The sequence below is a fragment of the Tachyglossus aculeatus genome, chromosome 6 (assembly GCF_015852505.1).
Source record: "Tachyglossus aculeatus isolate mTacAcu1 chromosome 6, mTacAcu1.pri, whole genome shotgun sequence".
Classification (NCBI taxonomy): Eukaryota; Metazoa; Chordata; class Mammalia; order Monotremata; family Tachyglossidae; genus Tachyglossus; species Tachyglossus aculeatus.
The window spans coordinates 48790728-48811908 of NC_052071.1; the positions used below are offsets into that span (position 1 = coordinate 48790728).

Below are 21181 nucleotides of genomic sequence, written 5' to 3' on the forward strand. Positions count from 1 at the left end.
GGTTCCGGCGCGCAGACTTCCGGAGCCTCCGCCGTCGCCCGTGTGGTGAGCGCGCCCTGAGGGCCGGAGGGCGGGACTGGCAGACGGCCATTCGTCGATATCCGTCGATCGATCGATCGATCGATCGATCGGCCAGTCGATGGGTCAGTCAATCAGTCGTATTCCAGGGGGAATTCCCGGGTGCGGAGCGAGGGCGGCAGCAGGGACAGGGCCAGACCTGCCCCTCCATGTTGGGGGGGGCGGGACCTCATCACCTTCATTCATTCATTCATTTTCATTCATTCATTCATTCGGTTGTTGTTGGTATTGGTTAAGCGCTTAGTATGTGCCAAGCCCTGTTCTAAGCGCTGGGGAGGGGCAACCTCATCACCTTCATTCATTCATTCATTCAATTTTTTTGTTGTTGTTGGCATTTAAGCGCTTACTATGTGCCAGGCACTGTTCTAAGCGCTGGGGAGGGGCAGCCTCATCACCTTCATTCATTCATTCATTCATTTTGTTGTTGGTGGTGTTTGTTAAGCGCTTACTATGTGCCAAGCACTGTTCCAAGCGCTGGGAGGGGCCACCTCATCACCTTCATTCATTCATTCCTTTTGTTGGTGGTGGTGGTATTTGTTAAGCGCTTACTATGTGCCAAGCGCTGTTCTAAGCGCTGGGGAGGGGCAACCTCATCACCTTCATTCATTCATTCATTCCTTCAATTTTTTGTTGTTGGTATCTGTTAAGCGATTACTATGTTCTAAGCACTGGGGAGGGGCAACCTCATCACCTTCATTCATTCATTCATTCATTCAATTCTTTTGTTGTTGTTGGCATTTAAGCGCTTACTATGTGCCAGGCACTGTTCTAAGCGCTGGGGAGGGGCAACTTCATCACCTTCATTCATTCATTCATTCATTTTGTTGTTATCGGTATCTGTTAAGCGCTTACTATGTGCCAAGCGTTGTTCTAAGCACTGGGAGGGGCCACCTCATCACCTTCATTAATTCATTCATTCATTCCTTTTGTTGTTGTTGGTATTTGTTAAGCGCTTACTATGTGCCAAGCGCTGTTCTAAGCGCTGGGGAGGGGCAACCTCATCACCTTCATTCATTCATTCATTCCTTCAATTTTTTGTTGTTGGTATCTGTTAAGCGATTACTATGTTCTAGGCACTGGGGAGGGGCAACCTCATCACCTTCATTCATTCATTCATTCAATTTTTTTGTTGTTGTTGGCATTTAAGCGCTTACTATGTGCCAGGCACTGTTCTAAGCGCTGGGGAGGGGCAACTTCATCACCTTCATTCATTCATTCATTCATTTTGTTGTTATTGGTATCTGTTAAGCGCTTACTATGTGCCAAGCGTTGTTCTAAGCACTGGGAGGGGCCACCTCATCACCTTCATTCATTCATTCATTCATTCATTCCTTTTGTTGTTGTTGGTATTTGTTAAGCGCTTACTATGTGCCAAGCGCTGTTCTAAGCGCTGGGGAGGGGCAACCTCATCACCTTCATTCATTCATTCATTCCTTCAATTTTTTGTTGTTGGTATCTGTTAAGCGATTACTATGTTCTAAGCACTGGGGAGGGGCAACCTCATCACCTTCATTCATTCATTCATTCAATTTTTTTGTTGTTGTTGGCATTTAAGCGCTTACTATGTGCCAGGCACTGTTCTAAGCGCTGGGGTGGGGCAACTTCATCACCTTCATTCATTCATTCATTCATTTTGTTGTTATCGGTATCTGTTAAGCGCTTACTATGTGCCAAGCGTTGTTCTAAGCACTGGGAGGGGCCACCTCATCACCTTCATTCATTCATTCATTCATTCCTTTTGTTGTTGTTGGTAGTTGTTAAGCGCTTACTATGTGCCAAGCGCTGTTCTAAGCGCTGGGGAGGGGCAACCTCATCACCTTCATTCATTCATTCATTCTTTCAATTTTTTGTTGTTGGTATCTGTTAAGCGATTACTATGTTCTAAGCACTGGGGAGGGGCAACCTCATCACCTTCATTCATTCATTCATTCAATTTTTTTGTTGTTGTTGGCATTTAAGCGCTTACTATGTGCCAGGCACTGTTCTAAGCGCTGGGGAGGGGCAGCCTCATCACCTTCATTCATTCATTCATTCATTTTGTTGTTGGTGGTATTTGTTAAGCGCTTACTATGTGCCAAGCACTGTTCCAAGCGCTGGGAGGGGCCACCTCATCACCTTCATTCATTCATTCATTCCTTTTGTTGTTGGTGGTGGTATTTGTTAAGCGCTTACTATGTGCCAAGCGCTGTTCTAAGCGCTGGGGAGGGGCAACCTCATCACCTTCATTCATTCATTCATTCCTTCAATTTTTTGTTGTTGGTATCTGTTAAGCGATTACTATGTTCTAAGCACTGGGGAGGGGCAACCTCATCACCTTCATTCATTCATTCATTCAATTTTTTTGTTGTTGTTGGCATTTAAGCGCTTACTATGTGCCAGGCACTGTTCTAAGCGCTGGGGAGGGGCAACTTCATCACCTTCATTCATTCATTCATTTTGTTGTTATTGGTATCTGTTAAGCGCTTACTATGTGCCAAGCGTTGTTCTAAGCACTGGGAGGGGCCACCTCATCACCTTCATTCATTCATTCATTCATTCCTTTTGTTGTTGTTGGTAGTTAAGCGCTTACTATGTGCCAAGCGCTGTTCTAAGCGCTGGGGAGGGGCAACCTCATCACCTTCATTCATTCATTCATTCCTTCAATTTTTTGTTGTTGGTATCTGTTAAGCGATTACTATGTTCTAAGCACTGGGGAGGGGCAACCTCATCACTTTCATTCATTCATTCATTCAATTTTTTGTTGTCGTTGGTTTTTAAGCGCTTACTATGTGCCAGGCACTGTTCTGAGCACTGGGGAGGGGCAATCTCATCACCTTCATTCATTCATTCAATTTTTGTTGTTGCTGGTATTTGTTAAGCGCTTACTATGTGCCAAGCGTTGTTCTAAGCACTGGGAGGGGCCACCTCATCACCTTCATTCATTCATTCATTCATTCATTCTGTTGTTGTTGGTATTTGTTAAGCACTTACTATGTGCCAAGCCCTGTTCTAAGCGCTGGAGAGGGGCAACCTCATCACCTTCATTCATTCATTCTTTCAATTTTTTGTTGTTGCTATTTGTTAAGCGCTTACTGTGTTCTAAGAGCTGGGGAGGGGCAACCTCATCACATTCATTCATTCATTCAATTTTTTTGTTGTCGTTGGTATTTAAGCGCTTACTATGTGCCAGGCACTGTTCTGAGCGCTGGGGAGGGGCAATCTCATCACCTTCATTCATTCATTCAATTTTTGTTGTTGCTGGTATTTGTTAAGCGCTTACTATGTGCCAAAAACTGTTCTCAGCGCTGTGGAGGGGCAACCTCATCACCTTCATTCATTCGTTCAATTTTTTTGTTGTTGGTATTTAAGCGCTTACTATGTGCCAAGCACTGTTCTGAGCGCTGTGGAGGGGCAACCTCATCACCTTCATTCATTCATTCATTCCTTTTGTTGTTGTTGTTGGTATTTGTTAAGCGCTTACTGTGTGCCAAGCACTGTTCTAAGCTCTGGGGAGGGGGCAACCTCATCACCTTCATTCATTCATTCAATTTTTGTTGTTGGTAGTATTTGTTAAGCGCTTACTATGTGCCAAGCACTGTTCTGAGCGCTGTGGAGGGGCAACCTCATCACCTTCATTCATTCATTCATTCCTTTTGTTGTTGGTGGTGGTATTTGTTAAGCGCTTACTATGTGCCAAGCACTGTTCTAGGTGCTGGGGAGGGGCAACCTCATCACCTTCATTCATTCATTCATTCAATTTTTTTTGTTGTTGTTGGTATTTAAGCGCTTACTATGTGCCAGGCACTGTTCTAAGCGCTGGGGAGGGGCAACCTCATCACCTTCATTCATTCATTCATTCATTTTGCTGTTGTTGGTAGTTGTTAAGCACTTACTATGTGCCAAGCACTGTTCTAAGCGCTGGGGAGGGGCAACTTCATGACCTTCATTCATTCATTCATTCCTTTTGTTGTTGTTGTTGGTATTTGTTAAGCGCTTACTATGTGCCAAGCACTGTTCTAAGCGCTGGGGAGGGGCAACTTCATCACCTTCATTCATTCATTCATTTTGTTGTTGTTGTTGTTGGTATTTGTTAAGCGCTTACTATGTGCCAAGCACTGTTCTAAGCGCTGGGGAGGGGCAACCTCATCACCTTCATTCATTCATTCTTTCAATTTTTTGTTGTTGCTATTTGTTAAGCGCTTACTGTGTTCTAAGAGCTGGGGAGGGGCAACCTCATCACCTTCATTCATTCATTCAATTTGTTGTTGTTGTTGTTGGTATTTGTTAAGCGCTTACTATGTGCCAAGCACTGTTCTAAGCGCTGGGGAGGGGCAACCTCATCACCTTCATTCATTCATTCATTCAATTTTTTGTTGTTGTTGTTGGTATTTGTTAAGTGCTTACTATGTGCCAGGCACTGTTCTAAGCGCTGGGGAGGGGCAACCTCATCACCTTCATTCATTCATTCAATTTTGTTGTTGTTGTTGGTATTTGTTAAGCGCTTACTATGTGCCAAGCACTGTTCTAAGCACTGGGGAGGTTACAGGGTGTTCAGGTTGTCCCACGGGGGGGCTCACACAATTTTAATCCCCATTTTCCAGATGAGGGAACTGAGGCACAAAGAAGTTAAGTGACTTGCCCAGAGTCACACAGCTGACAGCAATCTTCTAGACTGTGAGCCCACTGTTGGGTAGGGACCGTCTCTATATGTTGCCAACTTGGACTTCCCAAGCGCTTAGTACAGTGCAATAAGCGCTCAATAAATACGATTGAATGAATGAATGTGTGCGGAGCACTGTACTAAGCACTTGGGAAGTACAATTCAGCCGCAGAGAATCCCTGCCCGCAGCGGGCTCACAGTCTAGAATAATAATAATGATGACATTTATTAAGCGCTTACTATGTGCAAAGCACTGTTTTAAGCGCTGATAATGATGGCATTTATTAAGCGCTTACTATGTGCAAAGCACTGTTCTAAGCGCCAGGGAGGTTACAGGGTGATCAGGTTGTCCCACGGGGGGGTGGGGGTGGGGGGCTCACAGTCTAGAATAATAATAATGATGGCTTTTATTAAGCGTTTACTATGTGCAAAGCACTGTTCTAAGCGCTGATGGCATTTATTAAGCGCTTACTATGTGCAGAGCACTGTTCTAAGAGCTGATAATGACGGCATTTATTAAGCGCTTACTATGTGCAAAGCACTGTTCTAAGCACTGGGGAGGTTACAAGGTGATCAGGTTGTCCCACTTGGGGCTCACAGTCTAGACTAATAATAATGATGGCATTTGTTAATAATTATGATGGCATTTATTAAGCGCTTACTATCTGCAGAGCACTGTTCCAAGTGCTGATAATGATGGCATTTATTAAGCGCTTACTATGTACAAAGCACTGTTCTAAGCGCTGGGGAGGTTACAGGGTGATCAGGTTGTCCCACGGGAGGCTCACAGTCTTTATCCCCATTTTACAGATGAAGTAACTGAGGCCCAGAGATGTGACTTGCCCAAAATCACACAGCTGGCAACTGGCGGAGCTGGGATTTGAACCCATGACCTCTGACTCCAAAGCCCGGGCTCCTTTCCACTGAGCCACGTATTAAGCACTTACTTTGTGCAAAGCACTGTTCTAGAGCACAGGGGAGGTTACAAGGTGATCAGGTTGTCCCATGGGGGACTCCCAGTCTTCATCCCCATTTTACAGGTGAGGGAACTGAGGCTCAGAGAAGTGAAGTGGCTTGCCCAAAGTCACACAGCTGGCAACTGGCGGAGGCGGGATTTGAACCCCTGACCTCTGACTCCAAAGCCCGGGCTCTTTCCACCGAGCCACGCCGCTTCTCCAGTGAGTCACAGTTGTTGACTGATGAAGGCCTGTAATAATGACAGTAATAATAATGGTATTTGTTAAGGGTTTCGTCTGTGCCAAGCACTGGGGTAAATCCAGAACCGTCAAGCTTAGCACAGTCCTTGGCACATAGTAGGCGCTTAACAAATGCCACCATCATTATGATTATTGAGGACGTTTGCCACAGTAAGCGCTCAATAAATACGATCGAATGGATGAATGCCAAACGCTTACCACGTGCCAACCACCGTGCTAAAAGCTGAGCGAGCTACAACCTGTTGGGTAGGGACTGTCTCTATATGTTGCCCATTTGTACTTCCCAAGCGCTTAGTACAGTGCTCTGCACATAGTAAGCACTCAATAAATACGATTGATGATGATGACAACCCTGTCAGGACAAAACCTCACCTCCTCCAGGAGGTCTTCCCAGACTGAACCCCCCTTTTCCTCTGCTCCTCCTCCCCTCCCCATTGCCCCACAACACTGGTTTATACTTGTACATATTTTTCTATTTATTTCATTATTGATTAGTATATAGCTATAATTCTGTTTATTTTGATGGTAATAATAATGATGGCGTTTGTTAAGCGCTTACTATGTATTGCCGCTTGTCTCCCCCTTCTAGACCGGGAGCCCGTTGTTAGGGAGGGACCGTCTCTATTTGTTGCCGATTTGTACTTTCCAGGCGCCCAGTACAGTGCTCTGCACACAGTAAGCGCTCAGTAAATACGGTTGAATGAACGAATACCGAAGGCCCATCTTGACTAAGCCCTCCTTTCCTCTTCTCCCACTCATCATCATCATCAATCGCATTTATTGAGCGCTTACTGTGTGCAGAGCACTGTTCTAAGCGCTTGGGAAGTACAAGTTGGCAACATATAGAGACAGTCCCTACCCAACAGTGGGCTCACAGTCTAAATGGCACAAAGCTTGGAAATGGCCAGGGAAGAGGAGAGGAGAGCGAAGAGGAAATACAGGCCCGCGTCAGACGGCTGATAACAAGCCTGGGAATGAGGGAATAGATTTATGGTATGTACTGAGCACTCACTGCGTGCGGAGCACTGTGCTAAGTGCTTGGGAGAGTACAATGTACAACAGAGCTGGTAGTCGCGATCCTTGCCCATAAAGAGCATAAAATCTAGAGGGAAACAACCAAAATCCTTTCAAAATTGGTCTGCAAGGCAACTTGCTGCTATCGCATCAACTCCAGTGCTTAGCACTTAAACACCACAATTATTATTATTGCAAATAATAATAATAATAATATCAATACTCTTAGCTACTACTTCTCAATGGGCCGGCTTCTCTGCTCTTTAGGTATGATAGAGCCGCACTTTGTGGGAGTTTGACCGTCATCCATCAGGGTTACTCTGGATTTCATTTGAGAATGCTCTCCATCCCCCAGTTGTTGCTTCATTTATATCTCCCAGCTGACTTTTTTTTTTTTCCTTTTACATTTATGTTTAGCTTTGGGGTGATTGAAGCATTTTTAATCCTTCGGTGAAGCAAGAAGAGGAGACATGACGATCACAAGTAATACATCTGTTTATTTTCTCTCTGGTATCGGGGTCTCGTTCTCTCTTTTCCTCTGGGAGAAAAAGCTGTCACAAATTGCCAAAACTCCCTACGCTGTTTGTATTTTGTCACGTTTGCCAAGCCAACATGGGGAGCTGAAATTATAGCCAGGAAAATCGAACCCTCATATGTCCATGTTCATTCTCTTTAGCCTCATTTCCTTGTGGGAGAATCGAATTTAGAACAATAATATTAATAGTATTTTTAAACACTGTGTGCCAAACACTGTACCGAGGTAGGGGCAGATACAAATGAATCAGGTTGGACACAGTCCGTGTCCTACATGGGGTTCACAGTCCAGCGCTTAGAACAGTGCTTTGCACATAGTAAGCTCTTAACAAATGCCATTATTATTATAAGGGAGAATAGGTATTTAATTTCCATTTTACAGGTGAGGCGCAGAGAAGTGAAGTGACTTGCCCCAGGTCACACAGCAGGCAGGGAACAGAGTAAGGAGCCTGGGAAAAGCTAGGCCTCACGCCTAAGCGCTTAGTACAGTGCTCTGCACACAGTAAGCGCTCAATAAATATGATTGATTGATTGATTGATTGGGCATGAGGGCCCTGAAGCCCAGTTGGCCGACGGACGAAGTGGCATCGGAAGCAGAATGACCCAGCGGACAGAGGACCTGGGTTCTTATCCCAGCCTTGCCAGTTACTTGCTGTGTGATCTTGGATAAGTCACTTGACTTCTCTGGCCTCAGCTTCCTCCACAGTACAATGGGGATTCAGTACTTGTTCTCCCTCCTACTGGACTGTGAGCCCCATGCGGGACAGGGATTGGGTCTGACCTGATTAACAGTGTTTGACACGTCATAAGCACTGTACAAATGCCATTAAAAAAACCCAGTAACGCTGATCAGTTCATTTAGTCAGCAATGCGGAGCACCGTACTGAGCGGCGTGACCGAGTGCCATCGAGGTAGAAGCCACGGGGTGCCCGGTAAAATGCCATTGTGGCCGGTCACCCGCTCACTCAGTTGTCCGCTCTGGGCCCGTCGTCCGGCTGCCGGCGGGGCCCGGTGCCCCCTCCATCTCTGGGACTTGTCATTTTGGAAAGCCCAGAGGACCAATCTTTCATTTCTGCCTTCTCCCAAGACTTGGACCGACTGCTCTTAACGGGCCACCCGCTTAGACGGTTGGTCAGAAGGTGTCACAACTTGCCCCGAGTACCCCTCTGCCCCCCAGCGTACCTTCTCACCCAAGCTCCGCCAGCTAGGTGAGGTGCTCCTCTCCGTCCTGAACTGGGCCGCAAGGTTTTCCGCAGTCAAGGGGGGGTCTTGTCGATTGGGGTTGATTTCAGGCTCCCGTTGGCGTTCCTCTTTTTGGTTTTTTTCACCCTTCAATTCTTCCGACGGAGGAGCGCTCTGCAGTCGGGGAACTGCAGAGCGGCGGATCTCCTTGGAGCCCGCTGAAAAAAGCGGTGTCGCCATTACGGACATTAGACACTTAAGGGTTCATTTCGACAGAGATCGACGCCTGATCCTCGAGCCCTTTCTCGTCTCGCCGGGGCAGTGACTGAAAGGGGACGGGTGGGATGGTTGGGATGAGGGAGGGTTTGCCCAGCCCGTGCCGAGATGCTCCCCGGGGGTTGGCATATCTCGCACGCACCTACCTAAGCGTCGGCCCAGGGGGGAGGCGTCAGCAATGGGGCCGAGCGGTGACTGTCTGTCCGTCTGTCTGGTGTTTGGCACTCAAGAGCAAAAGATGAGCAAGAGCAAGGACGACGCCCCCCATGAGCTGGAGAGCCAGTATATACTGCGCCTGCCTTCGGTAAGCAGCCCTTCCCGGCGGCGAGAGGCTGCGGTCAGAGGCAGCGACAGAACTCGTGGAGGGGCTTTCCCGTCTCCCAACGTTCACCCCGATCGATGCCACCCACAGATACCTGGGGTGGCATCGTTGGCGCGCTGCGCCCCTCGGGCGAGCAGTGCCCTTCCTGGCTCCCTCTGGAAGGAGCTAATGCGGGAGCCCGCAGAAATGCGCCCCAGGCCAGAGGCCTCGGGGGGCTTTGGCCTGCCCCTTGGCCTGGTCCACCCACCCCTCCGTCTGCCTCGCAGGAGTGGGCCGCCACGGTGCGCAGGGCGGTGCAGTCCGCCAGCGTCAGCCCGAGGGACCGAGTGACCATCGAGCTGCACCGTGAGTAGGCAGACGCTGCCAACCTCCCCGGGTCCCTCGCGACCCCGGCTGGAGCCGGGGTGGGGCGGGGAGGTGGGGTGGTGGCGGCGTGATCCCCGGCCCAAAGGACCGGTTGACCACTGAGCTGCACTGTGGGTAGGAAGACTCTGCTTCCTGGGAAAAACGGGAAGCTGGAGCGGTGGGGTGGGTGGTGACGGGGCACTGGGATTGAGTCGCTTGAGAGCTTAGGGAGCAAGTCTGGGCGTTGTGGAGAAACCCACACGTGTGGCTCTCCCCCGCCCCGGGGAGGAGCCGGTGTCCTGGGCCAGAGAACTATCTGAAGTCTTGTCCTTGGACTCAGAGGAATGAGAAGAGTTGTGGCATTGGTTAAAATGGTTTACTATACTAAGCATTGGGAACGTACACGCAGTGCCATCAGATCAGACAGTTTCTGTCTCAGTGCTCCCAGTCTAAGGGGGAAAGAAAATGAGTTTAATTCCCATTTTTCCAATGAGGAAACCGAGGCAGAGATCAGTGACTGGCCCAAGATCACACAGCAGGCAAGTGGCGGAGGTTGAGATTCAAACCCAGGCACCTTGACTACAAAACCTTTCCTCTCTCCACTAAGCCACCTGCTGCTTCCCAAGTCCCACACACCTCTTCCTCCACGCTCCCCCTTCTCGGCCTCTCCCTGTCCTGGACCCCCAGACCCTGAAAGCGTGCAGGAGGCCAGCCGGATGAGAAGATCCCTTCTCTCCCTTTGGGGCCGTCTCTGTCTCCCCACTTCCCTTCAATCATTAAGCTCCCCTGTCAAACGTGGAGCAAATGCTCCTGGGCAGAGCAGGAGGCCGGGAGCCAGGAGATCTGGCTTCCAGCCCCTGGCCTGCTGCTGTGTGATGCTGGGCAAGACACTTAGCCTCTATAGGCCTCAGGTGCCTCGTTGGCAGAGTGAAGAGAGTAATACCTGCCTCTCTTGCGGATAAAATGAGGTCACTGATGGGGAAAATACTTTTGAAAGTGCCGAATCATTATTCTCTGGGTATAAGAAGATCCGTGCTCTATCCACTAGGCCACTCTGCTTCTCAGGGACCTCAGGGGTTTTGAGTCTGCACTCCAGCTAGGTGCCCAAATGGCCCCTCCGAGGCCCCGCTGGCGGACGGGCAACCCCACGGTGACTTACCTTCTTCTCGGCTGTCTTCCTGAACCGTCGCTTTCTGACGTACTTCAAGGGCAGCGTGACTTGAAAAAAAACAAACAAAGTGCCGTATTATTACTCTCTGGGTATAGGACGATGGTTATTCTCCAGTTAGGTTCAGAATCGGAAACACACGCATGCACGCGCCCCCTTCCACCCCCGCCTTCTTGAGCTAGCGTTAGGTAGGAAGCACTCTTGTGATGGGCAGAGTGGCCGTAGTTGGAAGGGGTCAGCTTCTCCCCTGTTCCCGCCTGCCCTGGAGGGGTGACCGCCTGAGCCCGTCCTTTTCAAGGGCTGTGTTAGGTTTCCCAGCAGGCCCCCGGTGTGTCGGTCCCGGGAGGCTCCGTGGCCTCGGCCGTGATCCCTCCCGCCCTCGTGTGTTTCCAGCGGACGGGCGTCACGGGATCGTCCGAGTGGACCGGGTCCCGTTAGCCGCCAAGCTGGTGGACCTGCCCTGCAGCATCGGCAGCCTGAAAACCATCGATAAAAAGACCTTCTACAAGACGGCAGACATCTGCCAAGTAGGCCCGAGCCCCCGATTCCGCCCCCGTTCCCCACAGTGGGCCTCCCTTCACCCCCGCCTTGTGACTGCCATCCCGGGGCTCTGTGCCCTCACGGACTCCAGTTCATTCATTCAATCATATTTATTGAGCGCTTACTCTGTGCAGAGCCCAGGATCTCTCCCTCCCTCCCTCCCGCTGCCGCTCCCAGAGCCTGTCCTCGCTAGGACGTAGAGACGGCGGTTTCAGCCACCTGCAGCGACTCTCCTTCGCAGGGCTGAAGACGGACCCTTGTTTGTCCTCCCCGTTGTTGCTTTTCTTTTTTTTTTATGGCATTATGTGCCAGCCGCTGTTCTAAGCGCTGGGGTAGATAACGACCTAATCAGATTGGTTGGACACAGTCTCTGTCCCATATAGGACTCACAGTCTTAATCCCCATTTTTAGACAAGGGAGCTGAGGCACGGAGAAGTTGCCCAAGATCAGTGGCGGAGCCGAGATTAGAACCCGGTTCCTTCTGAATCTCAGGCCTGGGCGCTATCCACTAAGCCACACTGCTTCTCTGTTGTTTTTTCTATTCTTTGTGACTCCAATTGGCAGGAGCCGTTTACCTCACAGGTACACTCCTTGTCTCTGACTAACCGGGGATGCACCTCGGTTTTGGGAACAGCCAGAGTGCCTCCGGGCCCCTACTTCTCCGAAGGCTTGGAGGGGGCAGCGGGTGGGGGGGTGAGCGCGATTGGCGTCCAGGTTTTTCCCAGCCCCCGCTCCCCTGTCCGTCGGGTTGTCCAGATGCTGGTGTGCACCGTGGACGGCGAGCTGTACCCTCCTCCGGAAGAGCCCGCGGCCACCACAGACCCCAAAGCGAGCAAGAGGAAGGACAAAGACCGAGAGAAGAAGTTCACCTGGAACCACGGCAGTGAGTCGGAGGCACCGGGGTGTCGGGCGGCCCCGTCCGTCTCCTGAGCCCCTTTGGGTCCCCCGCCAAAGCCAGACTGACGAGCCGGAGCGGGATGAATCCCTGCTTCGACTGCATCATTCATCCTTAGGCCCCCTCCGTACCCTCACGCCCACCAACAGCCGCGCAGCAGGGTGGCTCACGGTTCAGTTTTTTCTCCCGACCCGACCGGGTCCGATCTCCCGGCTTTCCTCCTCAGTCGTCCCCTCCCTCTCGGTGTGTTTTCTTCCAGTCACGCTGCCCTTGAAGAACGTCAGAAAGCGGCGGTTCAGGAAGACAGCCAAGAAGAAGGTGAGTCACCGTGGGGTTGTCCGTCCACCGGCGGGGCCTCGGAGGGGCCGTTTGGACACCTAGCCGGAGTGCAGGCTCAAAAGCCCCGAGGTCCCTGAGAAGCAGAGTGGCCTAGTGGATAGAGCCCACAGCACCTGTATATATGTATATATGTACATATGTTTGTACATATTTATTACTCTATTTATTTTATTTGTACATATCTATTCTATTTATTTTGTTTTCTTAGTACGTTTGGTTTTGTTCTCTGTCTCCCCCTTTTAGACTGTGAGCCCATTGTTGGGTAGGGACTGTCTCTATATGTTGCCAACTCGTACTTCCCAAGCGCTTAGTACAGTGCTCTGCACACAGTAAGCGCTCAATAAATACGATTGATTGATTGATAGAGCATGCGTCAGAAGGATGCGGCCGCTCCCGTCGCTCCCCATTCTTCCGGCTTCCAAACGTGCGGGGCCCCTGTTCCCTCCCGCCTCTCCCCGCCCCACCTTCAGTCCTTTCCAAAAGCGCTCCTCTCCCAGCCCATGTCCCCGATCTATTCCCAAACCCTCCTCCCCTCCCCACCCCCAGCACCCCCCGGCCTCCGGCTAGGCTCGGTTGCACACCTTCTCGGCCCTTCTGCAGCGTGGCGTAGTGGAGAGAGCGTGGGCCTGGGAATCGCAGGTCGTGGGTTCGTTCAATCGTATTTATTGAGCGCTTACTGTGTGCAGAGCCCTGGACTCGGCACTGGGGAAGTCCAAGTGGCAACATCTAGAGACGGTCCCCACCCAACAGTGGGCTCACGGTCTAGGAGGGGGAGACAGAGAACAAAACATAGTAACAAAATGAAATCAATAGAATATGTACGAGTAAAATCAATCAATAAATAGAGTAATAAATGCGTACAAACATATATACAGGTGCTGTGGGGAAGGGAAGGAGGTAAAGCGGGGGGGATGGAGGGGGAGAGGAAGGAGGGGGCTCAGTCTGGGAAGGCCTTTGGGTTCTATTTTTGGCTCTGCCACTTGTCTGTCGTGTGACCTCGGGCAAATCAATTCACTTAGAGAAGCAGCGTGGCTTAGTGGAAAGAGCCCGGGCTTGGGCGTCAGAGGTTCTAATCCCGGCTCCACCACTTGTCAATCAATCAATCAATCATATTTATTGAGCGCTTACTGTGTGCAGAGCACTGTACTAAGCGCTTGGGAAGTACAAGTTGGCAACATATATGTTGTCAGCCATGTGACTTTGGGCAGGTCACTTCTCTGGGCCTCAGTTACCTCATCTGTCAAATGAGGATTAAGACTGTGAGCCCCACATGGGCAACCTGATTACCTTGCCGCGTGGCTCATTGGAAGGGGCCCGGGCTTTGGAGTCAGAGGTCATGGGTTCAAATCCCGGCTCTGCCAATTGTCAGCGGTGTGACTTTGGGCAAGTCACTTCAATTCTCTGGGCCTCAGTTACCTCATCTGTAAAATGGGGATTAAGACTGCGAGCCCCAAATGGAGCAACCTGATCACCTTGTATCCTCCCCAACGCTTAGAGCAGTGCTTTGCACACAGTGCTTAACAAATGCCATCATTATCATTAATATTATTATTATACCCCAGTGCTTGGCATATAGTAAGCGCTTCAGTACCATCATCATTATTATTGTTGTTATTCTCTGGGCCTCAGTTCCCTCATCTGTCAAATGGGGATTAAGACTGTGAGCCCCACGTGGGCAACCTGATTACCTTGCATGTACCCCGGCACTTAGTGCTGGGCACATAGTAAGCGCTTAACAAATACCATCATTATTATTACTGTTGTTATTCTCTGGGCCTCAGTTCCCTCATCTATGAAACGGGAATTGAGACTGTGAGCCCCATGTGGGACAGGGACCGTGTCCTACCCGATTTGCTCGCATTCACCCCAGTGCTTAGTGCAGTGCCTGGCACACAGCAGGTGCTGAACAAATACCACAGTCATTCATTCATTGTCGTATTTATTGAGCGCTTACCGTGTGCAGAGCACTGTACTAAGCGCTTGGGAAGTACAAGTTGGAATGGTTATAGCTGGTAATGGTTATTATTATTCAAACCGGGCTGTGCTCCGTGGATCACGAGCCCTTCCCGGACCTGGGGCCATTTTTCCAGCCTGACTCTTTTCTCTGTCCTGTCCCTGCTGCAGTACATCGAATCTCCGGACGTGGAGAAGGAAGTGAAGCGACTGCTGAGCACCGACGCCGAAGCCGTCAGCGTCCGTATCCTTTTCCCTCCAAAGAGGGCCCCCCCCCCCCGGAGCGTCCGTTGGGGTCCGAGCATTACCCCGGGCCTGACCTTTAACCCCAGCTGGGCCCCAGGCTCTCTCTGGCTCCGTCTTTCAGGATGGGGCACATCCCTGGAAGCCAGGGCTTTCGGTCCCAGGCTTGGCCAGCTGCAAGTGCCCACCTGAGAAAGCATCCTTTTTTTTTTTTTTTTGAATGGTATTCAAGTACAGTACAGCGCAGTGGACGCTTAGTACAGTGCTCTGCACGCAGTAAGCGCTCCGTAAATACGATTGAATGAATGAATGGATGGAGCACTAGTCTATCCCGGCTCCACCTCTTGTCTGCTTTGTGACCTTGGGGAAGTCACTTCTCTGTGCCTCAGTTCCCTCATCGGGAAAATAGGGACTGAGTCTGTGAGCCTCTCACGGGACAGGGACTGTGTTCGACACGATTTGTTTGTATCCACCCCAGCGCCCAGTACAGTGCTTGGCACATAGTAAGCACTTAACAGATATCATTATTATTATTAGCAGTAGTGGTAGTATTATTATATGGCAAGCACCGGTCTACATGCTGAGGTAGATACAGCGCTTAATACAGTGCCTGGCATGTAGTAAGCACTTAACAAACACCATCGTTATTATACAAGGGGACCAGGCCAGATATGCATCCCTATCCCACACGGGGCTCCCAGTCAAGTAGGAGGCAGGACAGGTACTGAATCCCTATTTTGCAGTTGCAACAGGCACAGAGAAGTTAAGTGACTTGCCCAAAGTCACACAGCGGGCAAGTGGCAGAGCCGGGATTATTCATTCATTCATTCAATTGTATTTATTGAGCGCCTACTGTGTGCAGAGCACTGTACTAAGCACTTGGGAAGTCCAAGTTGGCAACATCTAGAGACGGTCCCTACCCAGCAGCGGGCTCACAGGCTAGAAGGGGGAGACAGACAACAGAACAAAACATATTAACAAAATGAAGTAAACAGAATAAATATGTACAAGTAAAGAGTTCATTCATTCCATCGTATTTATTGAGCGCTTACTATGTGCAGAGCACTGTACTAAGGGCTTGGGAAGGACAAGCGAAGAATGTACTCAGAGAATCAGCGTGGCTCAGTGGAAAGAGCACGGGCTTTGGAGTCGGAGGTCGTGGGTTCAAATCCCGGCTCTGCCAGTTACCAGCTGTGTGACTTTGGGCAAGTCACTTCACTTCTCTGGGCCTCAGTTACCTCATCTGTAAAATGGGGATGAATACTGTGAGCCCCCCGTGGGGCTACCTGATCACCTTGTAACTTGCCCAGAGCTTTGAACAGTGCTTTGCGCATAGTAAGCGCTTAATAAATGCCATTATTATTATTATTAAGTTGGCAACATTAGGACCCGGGTCCTCCGAGTCCTAGGTCACTGCATTTCTCCTGCCGCCCTCCCTGCCGAGTGGATCGGGACGCCTACCCAACCTAATGATCCAGGCAGTTGGGGGCCGGGGGCTCTGTCCTCCTTCGGAGCTCACCCCAAAGGCCACTTCCTCCAGGAAGCCTAAGGTTAGCCTCCCCAGACTCTGGCCCCTCCGGGTCCTCGCCGTTCCCCCCGGCTGTGTCAGGGCGGTAAGAGATGGTGGTAGGCCCCGCGCACGGCTGCTGTAGGTCTGTGGAATATCTGGGTCGGGCCTGCCCCCTGTACTCCTCACGCAAGACCATCAGCTTCTGGAGGGCCAGCGCCCTTTCTTTGTAGTCCTCTGCAGTTCTCTGCACTCGGGGCCCCAGTCAGTGCCGGGGACTGTCAGTCTGCCTGCCTGACTGTCTGCTGGCTAACCATCCATCCGTCCGTCCATCTGACTTACTGACTGGCCAGCCGGCCCCGAAGCCAGAAAGCCTCCTCCTCGGGAGCCTCCGGGCCGCGCCCTCGACCTCGTCTCTGGTTTTTCCTCGACTCTGGGCCCCGTTCGCAGGCTGGGAGGTCATCGCCGAAGACGAAACGAAGGAAGCGGAGAACCACGGCTCGCTCACGGACATCTCCTCTCCGGGGCTGTCTGGCCACAAGCAGGGCCACGGCTCTTCGGGTGGGTAGGGGGGCCGCGGGGAGGGAGGATGCTGTGGGCAGTGGGACAGGGCGGTTGGCAGTTTGCAGGGGGACTCCCGGACCTCTGTGTTAGCCCACCTCCCGCTCCGTGTCCACTCCTGGCATGTCTCCACCCCGGGATTCTTCACCGGTGGGACTCCTGAGAGTTTGGCCAGGGCTCAGTTGGGGACTCCAGGAGGCACACAGCCCGCCCACTGGGTCCAAGGCCTCCCTGAGTCCGCTCCCTGAGCGTGTCCAGGGAATCTGCAGAAACCGTCCATGTCCCCCCCGATTAATCCAGGCTCTGAACCCAGCCTCACCCCTTTTGAGGCAGAGCTCTGGGCTGCCGCGTCCACTGGCATTCCCGGAGGGCGGACGGGCGGGCGGTCGCTGTAGGCGTGAGGGAAGCCGGGCCGTGGCGGCAGCGGGACTGTGGTCAGGACGGTCAAGAGGCCTCAGCTCCCTGTCGGGCCTCCCAGAGCACGACGAGCTGCGGGAGATATTTAACGACATCAGCAGCAGCAGCGACGATGAAGACGAGCGGGATCACCACGACGACGAAGACATCAACATCATCGACACGGAGGAGGACCTGGAGAGGCAGCTCCAGGACAAGCTGAGCCAGCCGGACGGCCAGCAGCACCCGGAAAACGAGGGAGCCAATCAGATAGGCGAGTCCCCCGAGCCGGAGGGGGGACGTCAAGGGGGGCGGCCCAGGACTCCGCTTCCGCCAGGGCCGGGAAGGGGTGCCCGGCTCACAGCCTCTGTCGCTTTCTCAGTAATGGGCATTCAGAAGCAGATCGAGACCCTGAAGGGTAAGCTGCAGGAGACGCAGGAGAGGGCGAAACGCCAGGAGGACCTCATCATGAAGGTGGAAAACCTGGCCCTCAAGGTGAGTCGAGGCCTCCCTCACAGGCCATGCCCTCCCACCCTTCCCCCTAACCCCGGGCCCCTACTTGCCTGCCCTCCTGGGTAGCGGCGGCCAGCACGGTCACAAAACCAAGCCGTCTGCAGCACCCTCAACCAGGAGGCCCACCCTGCGCAAGGAGATCTGTTATCCGCAAGGGTGAGAAGACAGGCGACCCTTTCGTTCATGGCTCTTACCCGCACCGTCCCCCTTCCCGGGCAGACCCGGGGTCATCAGAAGCTTCTTCTGGTTCGCTGTGGTCAGCACCTGTGAGAATTTGAAGAGTTCACATTTTTCTGATTTTGTGGAGTGGGATCCCGCTGAAGGCAGGTGCGTCGGAATGCAGTGATTACAGGAAGCCACCGGGCCACGTCATTACCAGTTTATTACCGTGCTGTCTCCCACTGGGTCGATAGCATCTTTACTACGTACAGCCTGTCCAGCACGGGGACAAAAGGCACAGTAATAATAATAATAATAATAATGGTGACATTTGTTAAGCACTTACTATGTGCAAAGCACTGCTAAGCACTGGGGAGAGGATACAAGGTGATCAGGTTGTCCCACGTGGGGCTCACAGTCTTAATCCCCATTTTCCAGAGGAGGTAACAGGCCCAGAGAAGTGAAGTGACTTGCCCCAAGTCACACAGCTGACAAGCGGCGGAGCCGGGATTAGAACCCATGACCTCTGACTCCCAAGCCCGGGCTCTTTCCACCGAGCCACGCTGGGAAACCTTCCTTCCAGCAGATGCTCTGAGGGACACAGCAGGAACAGATGGAACATGGCTCGCGTCCGAGGCGGCCGCCTTCCTCCTTATGTTTGGCTGCCGTGGGGACATCTCTGAGGGCCGGGATCCGGCCCGGCGGATTTTCACTTACCGCGGATTTATACCTACCACGCATCTCCCGCGTGGTGCTTTCGAGCCGGGAACCACGTGGCATTCGGGGGCCCGAGGAGTCAGGGAGCTCACAGCCTCATCTGCCAAGCGGCCTCCATCAGCTAGTGATCCCGCAAGGCCTCGGACCAGCTGTGGGTTAGGAAATAGTTAAGAGGGGCGTGTGCTGACACTGCAGGCCCTGGAGTGTCTTTTTTTTTTTTAATGGGAGTCGTTAAGCACCTATGATGTGCCAGGCACTGTACTAAGCACGGTGCCTGGCTCATAGTAAGCACTTAACAAATGCCACTGTTATTATTACATGCTAATCTGGTCGGACACAATCCATGTCCCACGTGGGGCTTTCAGTCTTAACCCCCATTTTAAAGATGAAGGGACTGCGGCCCAGAGAAGTGAAGTGACTTGCTTGAGTTCACACAGCAGACAAGCGGTGGAGTCAGGATTAGAAAGCAGGTCCTTCTCACTTCCAGTCTTAACCCCCATTTTAAAGATGAAGGGACTGCAGCCCAGAGAAGTGAAGTGACTTGCTTGAGTTCACACAGCAGACAAGCGGTGGAGTCAGGATTAGAAACCAGGTCCTTCTCACTTCCTGTCTTAACCCCCATTTTAAAGATGAAGGGACTGCAGCCCAGAGAAGTGCAGTGACTTGCTTGAGTTCACACAGCAGACAAGCGGTGGGGTCATTCATTCATTCATTCAATCATATTTATTGAGCGCTTACTGTGTGCAGAGCACTGTACTAAGCGCTTGGGAAGTACAAGTTGGCAACATATAGAGACGGTCCCTACCCAACAGTGGGCTCACAGTCTAGAAGGGGGATTAGGATTAGGAGTCAGGATTAGAACCCAGGTCCTTCTCACTTCCAGGCCCCGGTTCTATCCATTAGGCCACACTGCTTCTCTTTCGGCCACCTAATGCTAATTCGGATATTTGTTAAGTGGTTGTATTCGTTAGAGTCAAATCAGATCCAGGCCCTGTGGGTTGTGGGGCTCAGTCTAAGATGAAACACAGGGGGTTTTCATCCCGATTTTACAGAGGGGGGAAATCAGTCCAGAGGAGCAAAACGTCTTGCCCGTGGCAGGGAAAGGGCGGAGCCGGAATCAGAGCCCAGGTTTCCTGCTTACCCGTCCTGGGCTCTTCCCACTTAGGCCACACTGCTTCTCACCTGGGAGGGTTCTTTGCTGTTGCTGTGTTTTGCCCCAGGAGCTGTTCCCCTCCTTGGCCTGCCCCCAGCCCCTCCCAGAGGCTCAGCAGGCATTTTCCGGGCTGTTGTTTTTCCCAGACTCGACTTCAGGCCGTGCTGGACGAGCATAAGCAACAGGAAGAGCGAGAGAAGCAGCAGGTGAGGACTGTGCCTCTTTAATTGGCCTGGAAAATGCAGGGCAGAGCCCCGGTCTCCTGTCCCCAGCTTGCTGCCTGCCTGCCCCCCCTCCCCCTGCTTACTCCCCTGGGGCCGGACTCGCCTGCCTTCCCTCAAGTTGGGACCGGGTGGTAGCCAAGCCTGGGAGTGGCTGGGCTCTCAGCCCCCTGGAGCGTTGGCCGCACGGGCCCTTCAGCCCCGATCCGGCGTGAGTCGTGCCCCCATCCACCCGGTCCTGGGGCCACACGGCCCTTCCTCATCCGGCTTCCCCCAGCAGAGAGAGGCCCCCCGGTCGCCCTGTGAGAGAGAAGTCATCCCAGCCCTCTCTCCGGCCTGCGACCGGTTCGGTCTGAGTTCATGGCTCGTGCCCCTCTGCCTTCTGCCCACAGCTCAGCTCCCTGCAGGAACAGATGGATTCCCTCCTGGAGAAGTGAGACCCGGCCCCTGCCCCCCAGCTGCCAGCCAACGGTGCCGACACAGACCGCAAACCGGCAAGCGCGTCACCCTCAGACCAGCTCCGCGCCACCACTACCGACCGGCCCGCAGCGGTCGGCCTAGCTGCGCTTTCCGGGCCTCAGCTGTCCCCAGCCGAAGCCTCCTTCTGGGACTCTTACGTGTCCCTGCCTCACGGGCGAGAGCGGGAATGGCGTCCGGAGTCCGGGGCGGAGCCGGGGGCGACGGCTGGCTGAAGATCGGTGGCAGTCAGGAAGCCCGCCGTCCCCTGCCCTGACGTGAAAGCGGTTTTCTTCTATACCGCTCTGAGGATCTCCGACCCTGAGGCCCCTCGTCACTGCTGCGTGTGAGCTCTCGTATGTGTTCTTTTATCGTACTCTCCCAGGTGCTTAGTACAGTGCCTTGCACACAGTAAGCGCTTAATAAATACAATTGAATGGATGAATCTTCCCCGGGTGAAATTATAGCCCTGAGGCTGTGTGGCCCACGGGCAAGCGTTGTAGCCTCACCCTCATCTGTCTAGTAGGAGCGTCTCCCTCCCTCCAGGTGAGCTGTCAGCCCATTCCCAGGACCGGCTGATTCCTGCCGTGGGAAATAAAGGTGACCTATCCCGGTCCTGGGCGGTCTGGGAGCACGGGCGGACGGAGGCAGAAGGACCGGGGCTCCCAAAGGGGCCGTGGAAAACTCCCCCCAAAAGCGCGTGGCTTAGTGGCAAGAGCACGGGCTTGAGAGCCAGAGGTTGTGGGTTCTAAT

General features: G+C 52.3%; 1 protein-coding gene across 3 annotated transcripts; it reads left to right on the plus strand.

The window, feature by feature from the left end:
• Nucleotides 1–24: 24 nt before the first annotated feature.
• On the plus strand, nt 25–20869 carry TAF7L (TATA-box binding protein associated factor 7 like). Of its 3 annotated transcripts, none has more exons than XM_038747925.1 (13): nt 25–45; nt 7366–7431; nt 9171–9244; nt 9529–9607; nt 11169–11302; nt 12072–12198; nt 12470–12528; nt 14674–14746; nt 16703–16813; nt 17292–17483; nt 17592–17704; nt 19898–19957; nt 20365–20869. In XM_038747925.1, exons 2-13 carry the CDS (start codon nt 7419–7421, stop codon nt 20407–20409), a joined length of 1080 nt encoding a protein of 359 aa, XP_038603853.1. In that variant the 5' UTR covers nt 25–45; nt 7366–7418; the 3' UTR covers nt 20410–20869. The 3 variants fall into 3 exon arrangements, with proteins under 3 accessions (XP_038603853.1, XP_038603852.1, XP_038603855.1); XM_038747924.1 differs by lacking the exon at nt 25–45 and adding an exon at nt 55–143; XM_038747927.1 differs by lacking the exon at nt 25–45 and adding an exon at nt 5876–5895.
• Nucleotides 20870–21181: the final 312 nt, after the last annotated feature.